Source organism: Octopus bimaculoides, chromosome 11 (assembly GCF_046866305.1).
Source record: "Octopus bimaculoides isolate indiv1 chromosome 11, ASM4686630v1, whole genome shotgun sequence".
Taxonomy (NCBI): Eukaryota; Metazoa; Mollusca; class Cephalopoda; order Octopoda; family Octopodidae; genus Octopus; species Octopus bimaculoides.
Genome location: NC_142938.1, coordinates 14900139 through 14920138, shown reverse-complemented (window position 1 = coordinate 14920138; position 20000 = coordinate 14900139). Strand labels below are relative to the sequence as shown.

Below are 20000 nucleotides of genomic sequence, written 5' to 3'. Positions count from 1 at the left end.
ATGTTGACAAGGCCCTTTGTATTAATTTGTATGTTTATGTATAATTTTTTTTTTTACTACCTGTCTGTCCATATGTGTGTATGTGTTTGTATCATCATTTCAGGCTGATAAAATTACATGTGTGTATATATTGGAGCTTATGTTTTAGTAATAATGATAATAATAATGACGATGTAAATCCATTATTATTATTATTATTGTTGTTATTATTATTGTTATTCCACTAGCATGCTGAGCAAAATGCTTAGCGGCACTTCGTCCATCTTTATGCTCCAAGTTCAGATTCTGCTTTTGTCATCTTTACCTTTCATCTTTTTGGGGGTTAATGAAATAGTGACCAGTTAAAAACTGGGGTCAGTGTAATTGGCTTCCTCCACCCTTAAAAACTGCTGGCCCAGTGCCAAAATTTGAAAGAATAGTAGAATTGCAGAGAATTGGAAAAAATGCCTTAACATATTTTCCTCTGGTAATTTTATGTTCTGAGTTCAAACCACGCTGATGTAAATGTTGCTGCTCATCCTTTCGGGGGGTTAATAAGATAAGGTACTAGACAAGCACTAGGGTTGGTAGTACTGGTTGTACCCCTCCTTATATTTCAGGCCTTGTTCCCTCCCATACCAGAAATATTTAAGGGCAGTGGGTTGTAATAATCCTTAGAGCATTGGACAAAATCGCCATTGCAGTATTTAGCTATGAGCTCTTCTATGTTCTGATTTCAAATTCTGCAGAATTGAGTTTAGTTTTGCCTTTCGTCATTTCAGGCTGATAAAATAAAAGTACCAATCAAGATGGGACGGGGTGGGTGGTGATTCACTAATGACCCTCCCTACTAAGATTGATGTCCTTGTAACAAACTGCTGCTTCTTCTTCTTCTTCTTCTTCTTCTCCCCCCCCCCCCCCCCCCCCCCCAGCTGGTAGAATTGTTATTGTACCAGGCTAAATGCTTCGCAATATTTTTGTCCATCTTTACATTCTGAGTTCAAATTCGGCCGAGGTTGACTCTGCTTGTCATCCCTTCGGGGTTGATAAATTAAGTACCACTGAAACACCGGGGTCGATGTAATTGACTAGTCCCCTCCCCCACCAAATTTCAGGCCTTGTGCCTTGAGTAGAAAGGATTATTATTATTATTATTATTATTATTATTATTATTATGATCATTATTATTATTATTAAGGTGACGAGCTGGCAGAGTCGTTAGCATGCCGGATGAAATGCTTAGCAGTATTTTGCCCGTCACTGCATTCTGAGTTCAAATTCTGCCAAGGTCAACTTTGCCTTTCATCCTTTCAGGGTCGATAAATTAAGTATTAGTGAAACACTGGGGGTCGATGTAATCGTCTCTTCCTTCCTCCTCCAAAATTGCCGCCCTTGTGACAAAATTTGAAACCATTATTATTATTATTATTATTATTATTATTATTATTATTATTATTATTTAGGCAGTAAGCTGACAGGATTGTTAGCATGCCAGACAAAATGCTTAGTGCCAATTCATTCATCTTTACATCCAGGGTCCACATTCTGCTGAGGTCACGTTTGCTTTTCACATCCTTTTGGGGTTGATCAATTAAGTGCCTGCCAAGATGTAAATCAGCTCCCCCTCCCCTCAAAGACAGCTGGCCCTGTGCCAAAATTTGAATCCATTAACATCATTATCAAGGTGGCGAGCGGGTAGAGTCATTAACATGTGAGATAAAATAGTTAGTGCCATTTTGTCTCTCCTTATGTTCTGAGTCCAAAATTCCACTGAGGTCGACTTTGCCTTTGATGTAATCAACTTACCCCCTCCTCCAAACTTACCCCCTCCTCTTTGTTATAGGGTATCAGATTATGACACAAGGCTAGCATTAATAGGGAAGGAGAAAAGTTGATTACATTGACCCCAGTGTTGAGCTGGTATTTATTTATTTATTTATTTGACCCCAAAAGGACGAAAGCAAAGTCAACCTTAGTGGAATTTGAACTTAAGACACCTGAAGAAATGCTGCTTAGTACTTTGTTTGTTTCACTAATGATTCTGCCAGCTCAGGGCACTGAGGCTGATATAATTGACTAATCTCACCCCTTGAAATTGCTGGCCTTGTGTGAAAATAAGAAAGGATTATAATTAATATTGTCGTTAAAGTGGTGAGCTGGCTGAATTGTTAGTGCACAGGACTAAATTCCCAGTGACTTTTTCTCCTGCTCTACATTCTAAGTTCAAATACTGCCAAAGTTGATTTCGCCTGTCATTTTTTCCAGTACCAGTTACACACTGGGGTTGATGTAATTCACAAATCCCTTCTCTTTAAATTCCTGCCCTTGTGCTTATGGTAGAAAGGATAAGTATTGTTGTTGTTGTTATTATTATTAAGGCGGCAAGCTGACAGAATGGTTACCGCACTGGGTAAAATGTTGCGTGGCATTTCATCTATCTTCACGTTCTGAGTTCAAACTCCACCAAGGTCCGACTCGGTTTTTCATCCTTTCGGGGCTGATAAAATAAGTACCAGTTGGGGTTGATGAATTTGACTTACCCTCTCTCCTGAACTTGCTGGCCTTGTGCCAAAATTTGAAATTATTGTTATTATTAATTATCATCACGCTGAGCAAGATGTTTAGTAGCATTTCATTTGTCTTCACATTCTGTTCAAATTCCACCAACATTGTCTTTGGCTTTCATCCTTTCGGGGTTGATAGAATAAGTACCAGTTGAACACTGGGATCAATTTAATCTACTTAAGTCCCTCCCCGACTTGCTGGCCTTGTGCCAAATTTTGAAATCATCATCATCATCATCATCATTATTATTATTATTATTATTATTATTATTATTATTATTATTATTATTATTATTATTATTAACAATATGACCTATATGGGAATGGCATTGATTTAAAATCTCTAATTGCATTAGATATATTATTGTCTTGTAGTTTTAGTTATCTCTCTTCATTCATGTTGCCAAATTGTGTTGAGAAATGCATGAACATCACATAATCGTAACTTTTTCTGAATTCTGCATTAATTAGTACTTTAACATATGCATACATGTGCAAGCACATAAGCACTCAAACACAATTTCTCTGTCTCCATCTCTGTCTGTCTGTCCGTCTACGCAATAGTACAAATGGCAGAGTAGCTGCAGAGTTAAAATTTAACAAATGCCATAATATTTTACAGTTGATAACTCCGTTCCTTACATACAGGCGCACACACACACGTGGTCATGCAGAAACACGCTGATGTATACAGCGCATGCCAAAGTATCAAAGTATCAAATTTGAAAAACATCATCTTTTCATCTCTCTCTCTTTTATCCCTCCATCCTCTCTTTCTCTCTCTCTCTCTCTCTCTCTCTCTCCTTTTCCTTCCCTGTCTGTTTTATCGCCATGTTGCATATGAAAATGAGTAGCTTTTAATGTAACCTCTTACGACTGAGTCCATGAAATAGCAGTAGCTTATTAATGCCACATACCTTTTCGTACCTGGTGTATGTGTGTATGTGTATGTATAATGTATGCAATTGTACATATATGTACGTTTATGTGTATGTATGTATAATTATACATGTCCTCATATACAGACTTAAAAATATATTTGCACAGATACAGACACACACGTTTTCATAAATACATGCATAATATATTTTTGTTTCTATGTGATTGTATATTGTATATATATTCAGACATGTGACAGTGTATGTGTATATATCTTTGTGTATTTGCATGAATATATATGTATACAAACATGCACATATTTATGTGTACGCACACACACACACACACACACACACACACACACACACACACACACACACACATATATATGTGAATGCATACATATATATATATATATGTAATGCATATGTATATGAAAGCACGTATGCTACTGGTTAAGGTGTTGTACTCAGAATTGTGAGACCATAAGTTTGATTCCAGGACTGGGCAGCATGTTGTTTTTTTGAGCTAAAATACTTCATCTCGTGTTGTTCTGCTATCACTTTGACATCTAAAGTGTGGTACACCATGCACCTCCACTCCATCCATCCACACACACACACACACACACACACACACACACACACACACACACACACAATGTTGTTGTTATTATGGTCTATTTGTATTAACTTTGATGATAATATCAATATTAACATCTATATAAACATTCAATTCTGAATATTTTTGCTGCTGGTGTGTGTGTGTGTGTGTGTGTGTGTGTGTGTGTGTGTGTGTGTGTGTGTGTGTGTGTGAGTGATAGGCTTCTTTCAGTTTCTGTCTACGAAATCCACTCACAAGGCCCGAGGCTATAGTAGAAGACACTTGCACAAGGTGCCATGCAGTGGGACTGAACCCAGAACCATGTGGTTGGTAAGCAAGCTACTCAGCACATAGCCACTCCTGCACCTATATATATATATATATCATCATCGTTTAACGTCCGCTTTCCATGCTAGCATGGGTTGGACGATTTGACTGAGGACTGGTGAAACCGGATGGCAACACCAGGCTCCAGTCTGATTTGGCAGAGTTTCTACAGCTGGATGCCCTTCCTAACGCCAACCACTCAGAGAGTGTAGTGGGTGCTTTTACGTGTCACCCGCACGAAAACGACCACGCTCGAAATGGTGTCTTTTATGTGCCACCCGCACAAGCCAGTCCAGGGGCACTGGCAACGATCTCGCTTGAAAATCCTACAGGAGCCAGTCAGGCGGTACTGGCAATGGCCACGCTCAAAATGGTGCATCTCATGTGCCACCCGCACAAGAACCAGTCCAGGGGCACTGGCAACGATCTTACTTGGCTTGCCGGGTCTTCTCACGCACAGCACATTTCCAAAGGTCTCGGTCAGTAGTCATTGCCTCGGTGAGGCCCAATGTACGAAGGTCTTGCCTCACCACCTCAGCCCAGGTCTTCCTGGGCCTACCTCTTCCACGGGTTCCCTCAACTGTTAGGGTGTGGCACTTTTTCACACAGCTATCCTCCTCCATTCTCACCACATGTCCATACCAGCGCAATCGTCTCTCTTGCACGCCACAACTGATGCTTCTAATGTTCAGCTTTTCTCTCAAGATACTTACAATCTGACGGGTATTCACATTGACATTACACATCCAACGGAGCATACTGGCTTCATTCCTTGCGAGCTTACGTATGTCCTCAGCAGTTACAGCCCATGTTTCACTGCCATGTAGCATGGTTGTTCGTACGCATGCGTCATACAGTCTGCCTTTTACTCTGAGTGAGAGTCCCTTTGTCGCCAGCAGGGGTAAGAGCTCTCTAAACTTTGCCCAGGCTATTCTTATTCTAGCAGCTACACTTTCAGCGCACCCACCCCCACTACTAACTTGGTCGCCCAGATAGCGGAAGCTATCGACTACCTCTAGTTTTTCACCCTGGAATGAGATAGAAGTTGTTTCATATATATATATATATATTTATACACCACCACTTGACAACTGATTGATGTTGGTGTGTTTATGTCCCCTTAATGTAGCTGTTTGGCAGAAGAGACAATAGAATAAATACCAGGCTCAACGAAATGTAAATACTGGGGTTGATTCATTCGATTAGAAATCCTTCAAGGTGGTACCCCAGCATGACCACAGTCTGTTGACTGAAATGAGTAAAAGACAAAAAAAGATATATCACAGTGTAGTCCCAAATGTTTTCCTGCTGACCCCCCCACCCCACCCCGGGGCCATTCCCCCTACTCCCTAATCTTTTACTCTGACGCTCTTTCCCCTAGCCTCCGACACTGCTATTTCTCTTTCCTTTCTTCTATCATTCCTTTCCTTTCTTCTATCATTCCTTTCCTTTCTTCTATCATTCCTTTCCTTTCTTCTATCATTCCTTTCCTTTCTTCTATCATTCCTTTCCTTTCTTCTATCATTCCTTTCCTTCTCTAACACAGTCTCGGTTTCTCGCCCTCTGCCAGCAATAAAACAATTCTTCCCATTCTGCTTCAATTTCTCAACTCCCTCGTCTAATGCCACTGTTCTTTCTCCTAACCACACACACTCTCTCTCTCTCTCTCTCTCTCTCTCTCTCTCTCTCTGTCATGTAAAAGCTCTTTGGTCTTGCTTGTTACAAGACTTCAGCTGTGTTGGTCGTACAAATACATAAAAGGAAAAAAAAAAAAAAACTGAAGGAAGAATTCAAAGCAACCAAGTACTGTCTGTAATATCATTGGTGCCAGGAAGGCCATTTAGCCATAGAAAGCATGCTGCAAGTGAGACATTTGGTTCTGTTGATCTCTCTAACACACGTTAGCATTGGCATGTTTCTTGCCAACCACATGGTTCCGAGTTCAGTTGCACTGTGCGACACCTTGAGGAAGTTGGCTTCTACTATAGCGTTGGGCCAACCAAGGCCCTGTGAGTGGTTTCATTGAACAGAAAGTGAAAGTAGCCTGTGTTCATGCTTGTATGTGCATATGTCTTCATGTTCGTCCCCTGACCCTTACTACTTTTGGTTTGTTTTTGTCCCTGCAACTTAAGACACCAAGTTTTAACGACAACAACAAAAAAAAAAAATGATTTGTTTGACTATGTCACCGTCTTAAGGCTTGGTTGACCACACCGGGTGGTTGGTTGGGGGTAGGAAGGGGAACGGGTCTAGGGGCCCCCGAGTCTAGGAAACTCCGATACTGTGACCTTTCAAAGTGGTGCTCCAGTATGGCTGCAGCCCATGGACTGAAACATATAAAGGATAAGGTATAATTTTGTTTTTGTATACACACATACATATACTGTGTGGTAAGAAGCTTGCTTCTCAACCATATATGGTTTGGGTTCAGTCCCACTGTGTGGCACCTTCTACTATAGCCTCAGGCTGGCCACATCCTCATGAGAGGATTTGGTAGACGGAAACTGAAAGAAGCCCGTTGCGTGTGGTGTCTATGCTTGTGTGACCCCCACCACCGCTTGACAATCAGTGTTGGTGTTTTTGTGCTCCTTGTAACCTAGCAATTTGGCAAAAGAGATCTGTAAAGTAAGTACTGGACTGTAAAAAAAAAAAAGTACTGGGGTCGATTCATTTGACTAAAAATTCAAGGCGGTGCTCCAGCATGGCTGTAGTCTAATGATTGAAACAAGTGAAAAAAATAAAGTTAAAAGTTATACACACACACACACACACACACACACACACACACACACACACACACACACACACAGTATATATATACTTATTTGCCATTAGAAGGTGAAATATGTCACCAACATTTTAACTAAGCTAAAGTTCGCTTATGCCTAAGCACTGATCGGTTCTTTTACTGCAGTACACACACACACACACACACACACACACACACACACACATACACACAAATATATATGTATGTATGTACATACGTCTATATATATATATATATATATATATATATATATAGGTGCTGATCATAAGACTGAATTCAAATGACCTAAATGTCATAAGGTCAAAAGATTGAACAACCGAACTCAGAACCACCGAATTTTCAAATATTTAAGAGGAAAAAATATAGTGGAAGATTGTTCTAAATGAATATTTAGAATATTTAGAATTCTGAAAGGGAGATATCTCTTAACTTTATTTACTTTTATTACACAATGTCAGAACAACAAAAGCAAGCTGGTTATGGCATATGTATTTACTTAGAAGGAAATATACAGAATAATTTTGCAGTCATGTGATATCGGAAGACTTAATCGAAAAACTGAAATTGTTGATTTATTAAATGTTTCTGTTCTTCAAATAGTCTCATTATTTAAGATTTCCTCTTACCGTTTAATACAAAATTTTAAATAGAATGTTTGAAAGGACTGAATTTCATATGTTGGTATTATGAAGCGAAAGAATGAAGGAAAAGGGAGATAAGCAGATGCATGTTTCTTTCAATATTTTTACCGGTTTGTTGTTTGGTTATGCTTGTTTTCGTATTGAAAGAAATGAAGGGACATATTTGAGAATTTTAAGAATGAAATATCCATTAAAGGAACTGTTTAAATTTTCACCTATATTTTCAATACTATTTTGATGTAGCATAACAAAAATAAATGTTTGGCTATGTTTCTTCAAATTAACTACATTTTTAAAACTGCAAATAAATGTCTTTAAGATTAATTTTCCTCTTATTTTTTTCTCCTCAAGTCATTATATTGCAGCAGAATAGATATATGTGTGTCTTTCATAAATAATGTCCATTTTGAAACTATCACTCTTCTTTTAAAATACTTAATTCTGGTGTAGCTTAAAAAAAAAAAAAAAAAAAAAAAAAGGAATATGTTAGAATGCATGTTTCAAACAATAAGCTGCCTTTCAAAAATGGAAATATTTTTCAAGGCTGATTGTTCCCTGCCAAATATTTTCAAACTTTAGGGTTCTGTCTACTGGGTATTTGCAGTCTTTGATACTCTGAGTTTTAGGTCGTTTAAATTCATCCTCCTAATGTTTGCTCTTGTAATCCAAACCCTTTGTGTGTGTGTGTGTGTGTGTATGATCATGTTCTATGTTTGCATGGGTTGGATGACTTAATAAAAAAAAAAAAAGGAAGTAATGTTATCTTCTCGAGTCATGCTGACTCATTATTGCCAGTTTCTTGGTTTTGATGGTTTATATATTCCCCACTTGGATGGGATGCTGATCTGTCACAGGATTACTCTTTTTCGCCAGCTGAGTGGACTGGTGCAATATGAAATGAAGTGTTTTGCTCAAGAACACAACACATCATCCAGCCCAGGAATTGAAACCACAATCTTACAATCATGAATCCAACACTCTAACCACTAAACCATGCATCTTCATGGTTGGATGATTTGATAAGGATCTTATTTCTTTATTGCCCACAAGGGGCTAAACATAGCGGGGGACAAGCAAGGACAGACAAAGGAATTAAGTTTGATTACATCGACCCCAATGTGTAACTGGTACTTAATTTATTGACCCTGAAAGGATGAAAGGCAAAGTCGACCTTGGCGGAATTTGAACTCAGAACGTAATGGCAGATGAAATACCGCTAAGTATTTTGCCTGGTGTGCTAACGTTTCTGCCAGCTCGCTGCCTTAAACATGGTCGTAGTCTCGTGACTGATGCATGATTTGATAAGGATCTGATGAGCTAATGGACTGAACTGGGCTCCAGTGTCTGCTTTGGTATGCTTTCTATGGCTGGATGCCCTTCCAAATGCCAACCACATTACAGTGTGTACTGGGAGCTTATTTTCATGCCGCCAGTGAACAAACCCCGGGAAGGAAGGTGCTGTGACCATATGTTATATGGAGGTAAGGTGTGGGGGAGGAAATTGAGGTTGAGCAGGTTGGTGAAATGGAGCTGCATGGCTTTTCACATGTCTGAGAGAGTGAGAATGAAATATATATTTTTGTGTGTGCATGTATACATGAATATATATTTTTATATATTATAATCTATAATATATTATAATCTATAAAGCTCAATTTAATTTTGATTTTTTATAAATTGATTTGAATTGAGTTTTTACCTGTAATTTGGGATTTTGTCCCTAATATATATATATATATATATATATATATATATATATATATATATATGTGTGTGTGTGTGTGTGAATATAAATATATAGGTATTTATGTATAGGCAAATACCACTGTTAGTGAAACCATTAATTACAAAGAAAATGTGTAGACAAAGGAAACATGAACTTGCAAAATGCATGCGCACACGTACGCGCACACGCACACACACACACACACACACAGGGTTCAGTTAGGTGTCATTTTTTTTTAAAGAAGACTCTTGCCCTTGCTATACACACGGTGGGATTGAACCAAAAGCCATGTGACCGAGAAGCAAATGTCTTAAGCACACAACCATGCCTGCACCTATATCCATCCATCCATCCATCCATCCATCCATCCATCCATCCATCCATCCATCGCTTTGTAACTTTGTAGTTTGGTATTGAAAAGGGGATAATAGAATATGAAGAGATACAATAAATTGTAGAGGTTGATTTGGTTTGTTAAAGAAAATATTCTTTAACCCTTTAGTATTTAAACCAGCCATACCTGGCCAAAATACTCTACATTGTTTAATGTTCAAACTGACCAGATCTGACATCTCACACCTTCCCTAGAATGTCATTTTGAGCATAAACAAGGTGGCTTGTCTTGTCCAATGTTAATTGCATCCATACGGCCACATGTTGTGATGAACTAACTCTGCCAACATTTATTTATGGATTGCCGACCACCACCAGCAGCTGTTGGACTTTTTCTTCTATCCCTTTAATTATTTCTCTGTCGTTTGTACTCTGGTGTAAGTCAGACCTATTAATATAAATCTGAAAACTACAGATAATGCAGGATGAATTTAAAATGATGTGAAGAAATACACATTACAGCTGACTGAGCAATGTGAACATTAAAGGGTTAAGGTGGTGTTCCAGCATGGTCGTAGTCTAGTGACTGAAGCACGAAGGACCAAAGAATGCATCAGGGTTAGTCATGGGCTTTTAAAGACTATATGGACCTGATGTTCTCTCATTTATTTCATCCAATCTTGTAAGATAACAAATTGCACAGTTGACATCAGTGTAAAGGGAGATAACTTAGTCGGATACATAAAAACTATTATTTATCTGTGAATTGTCGATTGCTTAATCAACGAATTGTCAGTTAATTAATCTAGCCTTTATTGGTTATTTAATCTGACAGGGTCTAATTAACAGTCTTACAGGCCCCTTCTATGCCCAGCATAAATGTTTGTAGTTTTTCTGCTTGCAAGACAGTAAAGAGGGTTACATTTGAGGTTGGTTAAGCTTTGGTTGAAGTGTTTAAGCATGGAGTCTGTAAGTGATTGAAGATAGAGTAGAGCAAATAACGGAAATAAATAGTCTTTTTTTTTTTATCTCCCTGTTCTTGTTTTAGTCATTGGACTGCGGCCATGCTGGGGCACTGCCTTGACTAGTTTAGTTGAGCAAATCGGCCTTGATGTTAATTATTTTTAATTCCTGCTACTTATTTTATTCTCCCCCCCCCCCACTTTCATAGGCATAGCTTATTTGTAGGGTTCACTATTGTTAAGGTTCCTGAACAACCAGTTGTTGGGGGTACCCCTCTAGATGCTTTCATAGTCAGCCATTGCCACTGGTCTCTAGTCTTTGTTCTCTGTCAGGTATAGCAGGGTCACTGTGTTGTGGCCTTTTCAGTCATTGATGTTGTCAAGCCATGATCTTCTCTGCTTCTCTTTTGCCTGCACACAAATGTGCCCTGAAGAATGGTTTCGGCAGGATACATGTTCACACCAAGCAAGCTTTAGTCTTTTTACCTGTGCCAGCAGTGCTTCCTATTTGCCAGTATTTTTGTTGACTTGCCACCTCACAAAACTATTCATTTTGTGCTCTGTGTAACAGCCTGAAGCACTTGTGCTCAAATGCCTGGTTTCTTAGCTGTAAGAGTCCAGCTCTCACCCCCCCAATACAGAAGGATTGAGGTCACTGTGGACTTGAAAATTTTCGAGTCTTGTATGGTTACATTCTCTCAAATCTTGTTGTGTGTGCATATTGTGTTTTAAATTCTTTCTTTGTTTTTTTTTTTTGTTATTTATTTATTTGTTTGTTCTCTGCAACAGGTAAATAAATCCACCCCAAATCTAGAGAAGGCCCTGAACAACTTACCTTTGGATACCTCTGATCTCATCCCCTCTCACATGTCTGAGAATTTGTCTACCACATCGTCTGTTGGGCAGCAACAACTGCAGCAACAGCAGCAGAAACCACAGCAGCAGCAACAGCCGCAGCAGCACCATCAACAACAACAGTCACAACAACAACAACAACAGCAGCAGCCACGACCACCGTCACAGCCGTCTCAGCAGCAACAAACTTCCCAGCAACCACACAAACAACAACCACTGCTACAGCAGCAACAGCAGCGGACGATACCACAGCCTCAAAAGCAACCCCACCCCCCACCGTCCTGTAATTTAGATGATGCTGGCAGTGATGATCCCAATGAAGACTATTGTGCTTGCTGTCGCAATGGTGGCGAGCTCCTCTGTTGTGATTCCTGCCCAAAGGTTTTCCATCTGCAGTGCCACATTCCTGCATTGATGGGAGCTCCAAGGTCAGTGCCTCCTCTGTCTGCCTCTCTCTTCGCTTTCAGGACGTGCAATTTTTTTTTGCTGTTATTCTGTCTGTCAGTTTGTTTGCTTGTCTGTCTGTCTGTCTGTCTGTCCTGCCCTTTCCTGTCTCTCCTGCCCCGCCCCTCTCTCCTGCCCTGCCCTGCCCCTCTCTCCTGCCCTGCCTCTCTCTCCTGCCCTGTCTCTCTCTCTCTCTCCTGCCCTGCCTCTCTCTCTCTCCTGCCCTGCCTCTCTCTCTCTCCTGCCCTGCCTCTCTCTCTCCTGCCCTGCCTCTCTCTCTCTCCTGCCCTGCCTCTCTCTCTCTCCTGCCCTGCCTCTCTCTCTCTCTCCTGCCCTGCCTCTCTCTCTCTCTCCTGCCCTGCCTCTCTCTCCTGCCCTGCCTCTCTCTCTCTCTCTCTCTCTCTCTCTCTCTCTCCTGCCCTCGCCTCTCTCTCCTGCCCTGCCAGTTCTATTTGACACCTTTACACTTCTTTCCTTTAATTTCACCCTCTCCTTCCCCCTTTTCCCCTGTCACCTCTTCTTTGCTCTCATTTTCTTCCTGCCTCTCCCCGTCTCTCTACTCCTCTCTTTCTGCCACTCTTGACTCCACTCGATCACTCTTTACTTTTCTCTCTATCACCCTACTCTCTCTATCTCCGACTACTCTTCTCTCTTTTCCTCTCTACTTCTCTCTCTGTGACTCCTTACTTCTTTCTCCGTCACTATTTTCTCTCTCTCTCTAAACTTTCTTCCATAGCTTCAGATAAACTACTAATACCATATTAGTGAAGCTTGGTAAATGAAAACGATATGGAATCCTTGTTTTTATGATACAAATTCACTCTATTTTAAAGCTATCAAAATTAAAACCTTTTATCAAAATTCCATGTTGATTTATATTTGAAACCAGTTAAATGATGACAAAATTATTTAAATAAATTCTTCAGTATTTTCAAAAAATTGATTGAAACAAAGACAGTTTATTTCATTAGACATATGCTAACAAAAAAGTTTAAGTAGAACCTTCTATCAAAAATTTCATGTCAATTTACAATCCAAACTAGTTTAATAGTGACCAAGTTATTTTAATAAATTCTTCATTATGCTCAAAATTAATTAAAATAAAGACAATGTACTTCACTAGAAACATAAGAGAAAAGTTAAAGTGAGTTAATTTAAAAACTTCCATGAAAATTTCATGTTAATTTATATTCGAAACTATTTTAAGATGATTTTACTTTCAAAATTATTTGAAACAAGGGCAGCATATCTTAACAGAAATATGGTAACGAAAGGGTTAAAGTGATTTAAATTAAAATCTTCCATTAAAACTTTGTGTTAATTTATATTCCAAACCAGTTTGATAATGAGAACATTATTCTAATAAATTCTTAATTATTTTCTAAATTAATTGAAACAAAGGCAGCATATTTTAACAGAAGCATGCTAACAAAAGGGATAATGTAATCTAAATTAAAACCTATTCAAATTTTGTGCTAATTTATATTCCAAATCAGTTTAATAATGAGAAAGTTGTTCTAATAAACTCTGCTTTGTTTTCAAAATTTATTAACCCTTCAGCATTCACGTTATTCTGTTGAAAGTAATGCTTATTTATTCACATTGTTTTGAATTATTGATGCATTGAGATTTTGAGATTTTGATAAGGCAACTATCAGTTTTTTGTATGATATTGTAAGGTAGATCTGGACAGGGTGAATATAAAACAGGTAGAATATTTTGGCTGGATATGGCTGTTTTGAATGTTAAGGGTTAATAAATATGCTTACAAAAGGATTAATGTATGAGGTTATTTCAAATATATATGCATACAACTTATTGAGTTTAAAAAAAAAGAAAAGAAAAATTAAATAAGCTAAAATTTATTTTTCAGTGGTGGCTGGAACTGTACATTCTGTGAAGATCCTGAAGTTATTGATGAACCAACCTTAAATGATTACCTTGTAGGTGGCGGAACAAAACGGAAAGTTCCAACAGGGCTGCATGGCAAAGAACTCAAGGTGAGTGTCTGGAGTATTTTAGCCATCTTGGCTGGTAGAATGTCTTATTGTTGTTGTATTTTTTTAGAGTGTGAATGGAGATAAAAATTGGTGCAAATGAATGTGTGTACTTCTTGAGAAAACGAATACTTGATTTAAAAAAGAAGTTTTGTCTCTTTCAGCTGCAAAACTTTTCAATATTGTTCATATTTTGGCTTGGTGCATATAGGTAAAGTGAAGGGGAAATAGGTCACATGTTTTGGTGTATGGATTCCTAAAATTTTTTCCTTTGATTAAGGCAGCAAAAGATTTTCTAGTAGTTAGGCTCAGACATACTTGTATTTTATCATTTACCTTTTACTTGTTTCAGTCATTGGACTGCAGCCATGCTGGAGCCTCATTTTGGCGGGTTTAGGCCTACAAATTGTCCCCAGTACTTCTGTTTTTTTTATTTTTAACTTTGGTACTAATTCTGTTGGTCTCTTTTGCTGAACTGCTAAGTTAAAGGGACATAAGCCAACACCAGTTGTCAAGTGGTGACACACACACACACACAGCAGGCTTCGACACAGTTTCTGTCCACCAAATTCTCTTACAAGACATTGTTCAGCTTGGGGCAATAGTATAACACACATGTCCAAAGTATTGTGCAGTAGGACTGAACCCAAAACCAGATGGTTGCAAATCAAGCTTCTTGACCACATAGCAATACCTGTGAAATATTTAAAAATTAAAAAAAAAAAAATATTATTATTAATTTTTTTTCAATTAAAGTTGATGCCCCAGCATGACCACAGTTTTAACCCTTTAGTGTTCACATTATTCTGCCATAATTAATGATTTTTTTGTCCACATTGTTTTGAACTAATCATGCATTATCTTTGTAGCTATGAGATTTTGATGAGGTGGCTGTTAATTTAAAAAATGTTATTGGTGTGAAAGACTAGATCTGGTCAGTTTGAACATAGAATAGGCAGAATACTTTTGGCCGGATATGGCTGGTTTAAATGCTAAAGGGTTAAAAGCTGAAACAAGTTAAAGGAGTTACAGAGTTAGCAGCCAGACTAAACACTGCCACGGGCTTAAAGGCCCCCATTTTTTAAAAAATCTCCTGAATGTCATGTTTTCTGTTCTTTATTGTTTCACAGGTGTGTGAACGAGTTCTTCTCGAGCTGTTCTGCCACAGTGCCAGCACTGCATTCCATGAACCAGTGAGTAAAGCTGTAAGTATTTTCACTCCAGAGAATACTACTCTTGTTCCTTTGACCATTTTCTTTTTGGCTGTTTTCATTCCAGTCTTCTTTAAGCCTAATCTCATTGTATGCTATATATCTAGCTGGATCGACTTCATTCTAACCAAATATTGAATCTAGCTAACCGAATTACCATGTCAGATTCTAGCTCCTTGCTGTCTTTTACTTCTGTCAATGTTTCTGTTTTGGTACTTTTCCTTGTCTTTTTTTTCTCTCTTTTTTATTTTCTACTAGTTTTCCTTGTCTTCCAATCATTTTTTTCATCCCCTTTTTTCTCTCTTTAATCTTTCTTTTGATTGTCAGCGAAGAGAATTTCTTGCAATTTGGTTCATTCTAAATGAGACTCTGAAACTAAGCTTTTCTTTTTTTTTGTCTCTTTATTCTTCTTTGTTTTTTTTCTTTGCCTTTTTTTTCTTTGGTTACTGTTTTCTTTTCATCGCAAGTAATCTATCCATTTATCCACCCTTATGTATCTACTTAAATACATACGTGTGTATGTGTCTGTCTGTGTGTGTGTGTGTATGTATATATATATATATATATATATATATATATACACACAAACACACATACATACACTCACTTATACTCTTTTATATGTGTGTATATATATATATATATATATATATATATATATATATATATTATATATATGTAGATAGATAAATCTATATATACACATACATACCCATATGATGCTCTCACATTTATCCTCAACAACCAAACAGCCACTACCCTCTACCACCTGTATGTATGTATTCATGCATGCATGTATGTCTTTGTACATGCATAGAATGACGCAAAGACGCACACACTTTTCACATATATATCTGTGTGAGCGCATGGATAGACAGATGAATCTGAATATGCACATGCATATATACATGTACACACGTGATGCCCTCACGTTTAGCCACACTAACCACCACCACCTTCACAACTACCCCCTCCCCACTCCAACTGCGCCGTGCCTCTCACTGTTAACTAAACCTGTCTTACAAACAAGTCGCAAGTCTACAAATTGTCTGTCATACATTTCTACACTTGGTTGATTTCAGCTTTCTTGTTTTTGTTTTTTCTTCTTATTTTGCTGTCTAGTTATTCTTCAACTGTAATAATAATAATAATAATAATAATAATAATAATAATAATAATAATAATGATATTTATTTATAGACTTATCAAATCTGAGTCTCTGATAGAATATGTTTTAGAGACCTGTAGCATGTATTTGATGATTATTACCACCACCATCACCTCCACTACCACCACTGCAGCTACTGCTACTCACCTTTCCTTCCTTCATCTTATTTTTTTTTTCTACGTTCAAGTGAATGAAACCTTGTTAAATTCTTAGCTGTCGGTGATGTATTTGCAGTTGTTCTTCTAATTCCTTTTTTTTTCTTTCTTTTGTGCGTCCTTGTCTCTTTCTGTTTCTGCTAAGCCTGTATTATTCAAAGAAAGAATAAAATGTTACTAAAAATGTGATGGAAGTTGTGGTGGCATGTGTCAAAAAAAAAAAAAAAAAAAAGAAAAAAAATATCAAACTCAAAAACACATTTGTGAGGTTAGCAGGTGTCAGGATTCTTCTGAGAAGGTTAGAAGGCCATGACTAGAGAGTTGCAGAATCAAACCATAAGACATATTTCTTGTTTCTAATTTCTTTGAAAAGGTGGCAGTAGAAGCAGTGGTACTATTGCCATAATGATGATGATGATGATGATTACCACCACTTTTTGATACCTTGCATGGGTGGGATGGAGTTTATTGTGGTAGATTTTCAAAGGCCTGATTGCCCCTTCTTGCTGCCAACCTTGAGTGCTGACTTCAATCAGTGCGATTACCGTTGATGCGTGCAGGCAGACGAATGAATCACCGCCGTAAACTGTTTTAAGCAGTTGATGTAAATATGTGCCGAACCATTGTTGTGTGCTAATCACGGATCTCAGCTGAGATGATTTACTGTCAATGCAACCTAGTTGCTTGATGAAAAGAATACTTGTTGTCATAGGGTTAAAAGAAATTTTTTTTTTATCTCTGGCTAGATGGAATTGATTGATTTTTGGTGGCGGGAAGGAACAGAACAGAAAAGATATGCATATAGTATTGAGAGAGGGAGAGAGAGAGAGAGAGAGAGAGAAAGAAAAGAAACACTCTTTGTTCTGAAATCTGTAAAACATTTATTGTTCAAGGCATAAAACATCCTTGAGAATAACAGTGTTTTCTTGGCATTGTAATAAAAACGTACTTTGTGGTGCCTCCATTTTAGTTTTATGTCCCATCATAGCTTACAACATAATAACTTCCACTCTGCTGCTGCTACTACTACTGCTACTACTATTACCACTACTGGTTTCTCCCTCCACACCCCTTTCCAATCCGCCATATACACCCTTGTCTTGTAAAGTGATTTGTATTCCATGGCTATGATTTCACTGTCTGTTAATGGGATGATGGATTTGTTGTTGTTGTAAAGTCACTAATCAGTTACACACCCAATCAGTTCTGTCGTACAGCGGGCTTTTGCTTTTTGTTCTTTTATTAAATACTTTTTTGTTATGTTTTCTTCACTTTGAGCAAACTGATCTTGGGATAGTGACTTGCTGTTTATGGCTGTCTGATTCATTTTTGTTTGTGTGTGTATGTAAATATTTCCTAAAGACTTCTTTTTATTTAGCTTGCCTATATTATTATTATTATTATTATTATTATTATTATTATTATTGTTATTATTTTTAAGGCAGTGAGGTGGCAGACTCGTTAGCATGCGAGGCAAAGTGCTCAGCAGCATTTCGTTTGTCTTTACGTTCTGAGTTCAAATGCCGTTGAGGTCAACTTCGCCTTCCATCTTTCTGGGGGTTGACAAAATAAGTACCAGTTGAGCACTGGGTGCTGATGTAACTGACTTACCCTTTCCCATGAAATTGTTGGCCTTGTGTCAAAATTTGAACTCATCATCATCATTATTACTACCTCTTCCTTCGCGAAGGCGGAGGTATTGTTTTCAGTTGTGTTCGTTTGTTTGGCTGTTTGTTTATCCGTGGACAAGATATCTCAAGAACCGCTGGATGGATTTTGATGAAACCTTCAGGGATGTTTGGCCTCACGACTGGTATGAACTGATTAGATTTTGGAATAGATCTGGTACCGGACAAGAATTATGGATTATTTTTCCATTTGTTTTTTTACTTAATTTTTGAGGGCAGTCGGGTTCATTTTCAGTATTCTTGTTTGTAAGAGCAGTTGAGTTTATTTCAGATATTCTCATTTAAAAAATAATCTCTGCTTAATTGTTAAGAGGATGTTGGTGTTGCTTTGGTGGAGGTTTGCACTCTCTGAGTGCTCTTATTATTATTATTATTATTATTATTATTATTATTATTATTTATTATTTACTTCCTCACTGCCATACAAGCTATGTTGTTTTTAATGTCAGGCCACGGGGGGGGGGGGAATATTGTCTTACTTGGAAACAGGTTATAGCTGGTGACAGAAAGGGCATCAGGCTGTAGAAATTCCATCTGACCCATGCAGGCATGGAAACTTGGATGTTAAACGATGATGTCATAGAAGATAGAAAACATTCTGTATCCATGCACGTGCGCGCGCACACACACACACACACACACACACACACACGTATATTCCCTCTTGTTCTACTCAATGTTTTTTCCCTCCATTTTTTCCTTCTTTATAAATTTTACACACTGCTGCTTTATTGGTCAAATTGCTTCAGTGCATTCGTTTAGTGTATTGATTTTTGTTTAAACGATTGATTCATTGATTAAATTAATTAGATTGTCTAGCTTCTAATTGATAATTTTCATGCATTCTTCCAGGTTCCTAACTACTATAGAATTATCACGAATCCAATGGATTTCACGACGATAAAATACAAACTTTCTCGGCAACACTTCAACCATTACAAAGATGTCGAACGCTTCATCGCGGATATCAAATTAGTTTTCAAGAATTGCTCACTGTATAATTCCGTAAGTGTCCTCATAGCACCGTCTATATTTTCTTCTATTTTTACTCATGATTCACAAAATGTGCTGTCTGATTATGTTAATGTATAAGGAAGTTGCTGTGTGTGTGTGTGTGTGTGTGTGTTTCAAGCAAGTTGGAGTACTATTCTCCAAGAAATTCAGTGTCTGTACTTAGTGCAGAAATGGCTGTGTGGTAAGTAGCTTGCTTACCAACCACATGGTTCTGGGTTCAGTCCCACTGCGTGGCACCTTGGGCAAGTGTCTTCTACTATAGCTTCGGGCCGACCAAAGCCTTGTGAGTGGATTTGGTAGACGGAAACTGAAAGAAGCCCGTCGTTTCTTTCCTTTCCCGAGCGCCTAGTAACACAATCTGTATCACGTCCTCATGTTTTTTTTGTTGTTTTTTTTTGTCTTTTTCCTTTTTTGAACCTATATATATATATATATATATATATATATATATATGTATGTGTTTGTGTTTGTCCCCCCACAATCACTTGACAACTGATGCTGGTGTGTTTACGTCCCCGTAACTTAGTAGTTCGGCAAAAAGAGACCGATAGAATAAGTACTAGGCTTACAAAGAATAAGTCCTGGGGTCGATTTTCTTGACTAAAGGCGGTGCTCCAGCATGACTGCAGTCAAATGACTGAAACAAGTAAAAGAGTAAAAAAGAGCTCTTTTGCGACAATATGT

At 38.0% G+C, this 20000-nt stretch overlaps 1 protein-coding gene across 2 annotated transcripts in view; it reads left to right on the top strand.

The window, feature by feature from the left end:
- The window catches only part of LOC106874223 (uncharacterized), a 132918-nt gene that overhangs the window by 111907 nt on the left and 1011 nt on the right, over positions 1 to 20000 (top strand). The window contains exons 7-10 of one of the 2 annotated variants that reach the window (XM_089359509.1): positions 11574 to 12067; positions 13957 to 14083; positions 15211 to 15273; positions 19155 to 19307. In XM_089359509.1, coding sequence (XP_089215635.1) covers positions 11574 to 12067; positions 13957 to 14083; positions 15211 to 15273; positions 19155 to 19307 — 837 coding nt within the window. Of the gene's footprint in view, positions 1 to 11573; positions 12068 to 13956; positions 14084 to 15210; positions 15286 to 19154; positions 19308 to 20000 lie in introns of both variants that reach the window. The other variant, XM_089359508.1, reaches the window with a different exon arrangement.